The sequence below is a fragment of the Somniosus microcephalus genome, unplaced genomic scaffold, assembly GCF_052327205.1.
Source record: "Somniosus microcephalus isolate GS21.2 unplaced genomic scaffold, FLI_Smic_1.0 unresolved_chr2, whole genome shotgun sequence".
Classification (NCBI taxonomy): domain Eukaryota; kingdom Metazoa; phylum Chordata; class Chondrichthyes; order Squaliformes; family Somniosidae; genus Somniosus; species Somniosus microcephalus.
Genome location: NW_028225180.1, coordinates 43,153,763 through 43,159,674, shown reverse-complemented (window position 1 = coordinate 43,159,674; position 5,912 = coordinate 43,153,763). Strand labels below are relative to the sequence as shown.

General features: G+C 41.6%; 1 protein-coding gene across 1 annotated transcript; it reads left to right on the top strand.

The window, feature by feature from the left end:
- The first annotated feature begins 610 nt into the window (after positions 1-610).
- Positions 611-5,642, top strand: LOC147092578 (putative G protein-coupled receptor 139). The gene is made up of 2 exons (XM_085975957.1): positions 611-781; positions 1,527-5,642. Exons 1-2 carry the CDS (start codon positions 712-714, stop codon positions 2,483-2,485), a joined length of 1,029 nt encoding a protein of 342 aa, XP_085832083.1. The 5' UTR covers positions 611-711; the 3' UTR covers positions 2,486-5,642.
- Positions 5,643-5,912: the final 270 nt, after the last annotated feature.

Here is a 5,912-nt window from a genome sequence, read left to right as displayed (position 1 = left end):
AGAGTAGCGTCTTTACCAGTAATATTAGTGTTATATCATCATTAGTAATACTAGCATATCGTCACCACCTATAATAGTAATGATAGAGTAGAGTCACCAACAGTAATATTAGAGTTGTGTCACGACCAGTAATGTTAGAGTAGGGTCACCAACAGTAATATTAGAGTTGTGTCACGACCAGTAATGTTAGAGTAGGGTCACCAACAGTAATATTAGAGTTGTGTCACCACCAGTAATGTTAGAGTAGGGTCACCACCAGAAATGTTATTGTAATGTCTCCACCAGTAATGCTAGAGCCGATTCATCATCAGCCATTATAACAGTAAAAAACAAACTTTAATTATGTGCTGGATGAGTGAAGATTTCACCGAATTAATTTGAGGCTCCAAGATCCTAACGCAATGTCCGTGAGGATGGTCCCTCTAGGGATCACGAGGCATGCACAGAGCACATTCCCGCTGGTATTACTTTCCGTTCATTGATTTTAATGGGCGGAGTTTCATGGACTGAGCTGTTCAATTTCCCCATGGGCGCACTGAAGATATAATCGCCCCTTGTTTGTTAAGTGACTGAGAATGAAGCCACTTATTGTGTAACCAGATTACCTCATCGGGCACGGATTGTTCTATAAATTGGGAGCATTTACTGACTTCAGATGTACTGCAGACGAAATCGTACAGCTGGGCAGAATCCACACAAATCGTCAAACAAATGGCACGGCCAGCAATTCTACAGATAAGGGACATTTATTACCATATTCTCGCAGCCTTCGGTGTTCCCGGTAAGTCAATGTCTCTTGTTGCCTAATAGCTGTTGACGATCTCACTTTTAATGATTATATAACAGATTCCGATAATATCCTCATTGCAGAGACCGGGATAAGCAATGAATATAATGCGGGAATGGCAGAGGTCTGCGCAGCCGCTGAGGCGCTGTTCTCCTCGGTAGGTGGTTTGCACCGGGAGCTCAGTATTCCTCCCTATACTGAGGGAGGGCGAGGCTGATTCCCCGGCACCTCCAAAATCTTATAATTCATTAACGAAAGTTTTGTTCAGTGCCCATAGTAATCTCCTCATTTGTACCGTTCTTCCCTATCTAATTTAAGTTGATAATTCCTCGGACTGCAGACACCTCCACAAAACAGGGGACTTTGAACAATATTTTGAGAAATAATTGCAGCTCGGTAATGTGTTCCCATCCTCTCGGCAGCGGTTAGACATAAATTGAAAGCTTTTGTCTCAGCTGAATATTTTATTTGAATTATATCTTTCCATTAATTGCCGTGGAATAAAATTTAATACGTGACTGAAGTTTGCTGGAGGGACGGTGGATTTTCACTTCCTCTATTTTGAATGTTCAATGATTTCATTACTTTAAATAAAATGTTGAGGACACTCGCTTATATTAATGAGAATAATCAGTGTCTATGACCCTAAGTAGGTTCGGATCTGAACCTTTCCCCACAATAACCTGTGAGATGTATCCGAGTGTCCCCATTACTGATCTCTTCTCCCTCTTTCTCACAGCGAACCTACTGACAATCGTGATTCTCTCCCGAGGAAACTGCGGCCTTTCCAAGTGTATCTCTGTCTACATGGTGGCCATGGCAACAGCTGATCTACTGGTCATGATCATCAATATATTTGTGAACCGCATTTTACGTTATCACTTGCCACATCCATTCCTGTACTACACTGTCGTTTGTAAGATCGTTATGTACGTGCAATGTGTCGCCCTATATGTGTCGGTGTGGTTTACAGTCTCGTTCACATTTGACCGATTTGTAGCTATATGTACTGAGAAGTTAAAAACCAAGTATTGCACAGTGAGAACTGCGGCCGCGGTTATAACAACGGTATCTGTCCTGATCTGTTTACAGAGCCTCCCTTTTTGTTTTGCATATGAATCAGATCGAGTCATTAACAATGTTCCCTCGGGTTGCCGCTCCAGAGTGGCGTTTTTTTCTTCGCCTTTAGGTGTGGCGTTTTCCTGGTTACAAAGCATTTGTTTTGCTTGGTTTGCCTTTGCTTTGATATTACTTTTTAATGGTTTGACAGTCAGACGTATTTTAGTGGTCAGTAGAGCCCGCAGGGGTCTCCGGGGTCACAGCAGTGAGAATCAGAGCGATCCAGAGATGGAGAACCGAAGGAAATCCATCACTTTACTGTTCAGTGTATCGGGAAGTTTTATACTGTTGTGGCTGACAAATGTCGTTAGTTTTGTAACTACCAGAGTGACAAGCACCGTGCATTACAAAGGCGATTATGCAGCCCCTGCCTATGTTGCCGCTGAAACCGGATATATGCTTTTGTATTTGAGTTCCTGTACAAACACGTGCATTTATGCAGCAACTCAAACTAAATTCAGGGAAGAGCTGAAGCAGGTGATGAAAATTCCTTGGACATTTATTGGTAAAAGAATGAAATGTAAAATCAAAGCTTCCTGTCCTAACAAGAGTTCAATTACAAACTGCAATCTATTGTAGAATAGCCATCTGTCAGTTAGGACGAAAATCGTTTGTTGTTGTGGGAATGAACAGGTAACATAAAACATTTCTCCCACTTTATGCCTTGTGTTTGATGTCTGCTGCTCTGCTCGGGTGAACATAATCGAGTTCTCATAAAACAGCGCACTTCCCGCTCAAGATTCAAAGAGAACACTCATGATTGAACTTCAGCTGTGGAGTAGAACATGTAGGCGTCAGCTTTAACTGACACACACCGCAGGCAAAGGAAAGAGTCGCCACAGTTTAATTAATATATAAAGTTTCCGCGCTGTGTACCCACCCGTAGGGACATCGGAAATGCTGCTTTCAGGCATGCTCAGCGCACGCGATGAAAACCAATCGATCTGTCAAGAATGGTCTTGACAGATCCTCCGGCTGCCCTGGAGAAGGGCCTCTGTGGGCGGATAGTTCCGCTTCTTGGAGACCCTCCGCCCGCAGAAAACCCTTATAATTCTTACGCCTGATAAAAGCAGGAGTAAAGCCTGCTTTTACAAGAGAAAGCGTTGAAAAAATAAAACAAAAATATTTCACTGATTTATCATTACAAATACAAAAAAAAGGAAACGTTATTTTAGCCAAGTAAAAAACTTCCGTTATTTTTAACAAAATATAAAATTTTTGTTTAAAATACATAAGTTATTGTTATTTCAAGTCAATTAAAAAATATGATTTTTTAAAATGTATTTAAAGTTTTACTATGTTTTTGGGATGATCTCCAGTCATATATTTGACATGTCTTCCGGTAATGTTTATGAAGGGATACTCCCTTCTTTGATTGGCTCCCCATGGCCCATGTAATCGCAGGGACACTGCGAACTACTTGCGTCTAAGGGATAGGTGGGTCCTGCGCATTTGGAGTTTGGAGAGGCCACGGAGCAGAAGCGTGTGCGTCCCGGTAGCACTCAGCTAAGGGCGTAGATGTTTCCAGATTGCAGACCTCCGCCCGTGGGAGTCCTGCGATCGGAAAATACGGGTGTTACAATGGTGGATATTTGTAATCCTGTAATTTCGGTGTGAATGTTGCAGGCGCTGGTCTCCCCGTCAGACTACGCCCCCTGTGTCTCCTGGACCAATAGAAAGGTCCCCTGCCTCCTGATCAGTGTCTAATGCTGGAGACAGTAGGAACTTGACTCGTCAATGTGACATTAGCCATCTTTGTTCAAAGATATTTACTTGAAATCTCAATTGTTCATCACAATGTTGGAATTTTATAACAGTGGCACAGCCCATAAGTTCCAACCAGTCCTTGTCGGCGTTTACACTCCACCCCAGTAATTAGTTCTATCCAATTTACCCGACCGGTGTCAGCATCACTTCAACCTATTGTTACTCATTCATCTATATACATTAAACTTCAATACTGACATAATTTCTGCCTCCGTTATTTCCAGTCTCACAACTCACCGTGTAAAGTGGTTCCTACTACCTTTTGTTCTAAATCTCTAACATATATTGCACCGGATATTCAGATCCCTTGGGTCTGTAGCCGCCGTGGAAGCACCTGTAGGGACATCGGAAATACCGGTTTCAGGCATGCACAGCGCATGCGCTGAAAACCGGCAATTCCGATCTGCCAAGGATTCTCTTGACAGATCCTCTGCCTGCCCTGTAAAACGGCATCCGCGGGCAGAGAATTCCGCTTTCTGGAGACCCTCCGCCCGCAGAAAACCTTTAGATTTCTGAATCTTGATAAAAGCAGGCGAAAGGCCTGCTTTTACCAGGAAAAGAGTTGAAATGTTTTTTTCACTCATTAATCATTTAAAAATACTTTTGAAAGAAGTAAGTTTATTGTTATCCCCATAAAAAACTTTATTTTTTTCAACAAATAAATGTTTGTTTAAAATATTTAATTTATTGCAATTTCAACTTAGTTTAAAAAGGGGATGGTGTTTTTAAATGCATTTAAAGCTTTACTGTGTTTTTGGGGTGATCTCCATTCATGTATTTGACAGGTCTATCTGTCAAGTGCATCAAGTGAGATTCCCTTCTTCTATTGGCTGGCCTGGTCCACTTGATCCCAGGGACGATTGCGAACTTCCTGCGCCTCTGAGATAGGTGGGCCCTGCACACTTGGTGTTTGGAGAGGCCCAGGATTGGAAGTGTAGGCGCCTTGGGATCCCTCAGGTAAGTTCGTAGATATTTACTGATCGGAGTGTTCCGCACGCAGGTGGCCTCCGATCAGAAAATATGTATCTCTGGCCGTTAGCTCTTGATCCTCAACTAATGGAAGCAGTCTGTTTCTATCTATACATTTAAAGCCCTTCTTAACTTAAATCACCTGGGTACCATTCGCCGAGATACATCAATCTGCTATCAAATCACAATCTAGTGAAAGTCAGGTAAGTGTAGTTAAGATGGATAATTGTTCACTTTTTATTGGAAATGGCTGTGTCCTTGTTTATACTGAACAATGAGAAGAATGTATTTGATAGCTTGGTCACTATCCGAAACATCAGGACCATGCAGGGGGAGATTCTAATCAAACACCCCCACACACCTGGTCCTTCGATATGATAGCCAGATATCAAAGGGTTGACTTGTATTCAATTTCTCGCATGGCATAATCTTTGGAATCGCTGAGTGTGCAGAAGTGACATGTCGTGCATAAACCAAATAGCAGGTGATATGCTTGATGAAGAATGGATCCCAAGGCATGGTCAGTCACGTTGATGACACCAGTACATGACGTGGCTGATGTGGCTCTGGTGAGCGAGAGTATATGTAAAATCAAGGTGCAGCTTTCTGTACCATAGAATAGGTCGAGATAGATATATGATGTTGATGAAAAATTGTTTAGTGTTGACCTTAAATATGTTCACGCCAACAAAGGGAGCATTGTAAGGAAATGGTTAATCAGACCATCCGAAATTCTTCTAATGCTATACTGTATTGGTTTGTCTATCTACTGTAGTAATGTTAACCATTAGTCTCTTCCCGTTATGCAGTGAAGTATAAATCTGCGTCAAGTACCACTGGGCTATTGGGCCAGCACTGACGCTGCAGCAATGGTCAGTTTCAGGATGAAGTCATAAGCGATTTAATTAAACTCATGACATTGAAAACAGATTAATCAATTTCAGGGACCTTTAAACATTTGCTAACGGTGAGGGAAGACACTTCTGCAAAGGAAAACATCCGGGCATCCATCATCATTTCCAATTAGTACAATAGATACAGAAACAGACAGACTTACTACTAAATATATCAATTGGTACAATTGGAATATTATCGAAGAAGAGTAAAACTATCGATCATATGTCAATTAAATTAGCTTTAGATGGATTTTTATTTAAAATGTGATATAATCTTGTACGGCAGGATTGTTTGGCTTGGCAAGTACAGGGAATGAGAAAAATGCATGAAAACTGGCAGTTTTAATGAATATTTGGTTTGGTAGAAGCCTAAG

Excerpts from the sequence above, each read along its gene's own strand:
- LOC147092578 (XM_085975957.1), top strand. The coding sequence starts at position 712 with ATGGCACGGCCAGCAATTCTACAGATAAGGGACATTTATTACCATATT. Across the intron at positions 782-1,526 it reads CGCAGCCTTCGGTGTTCCCG|CGAACCTACTGACAATCGTG; the intron begins GTAAGTCAATGT and ends TCTTTCTCACAG.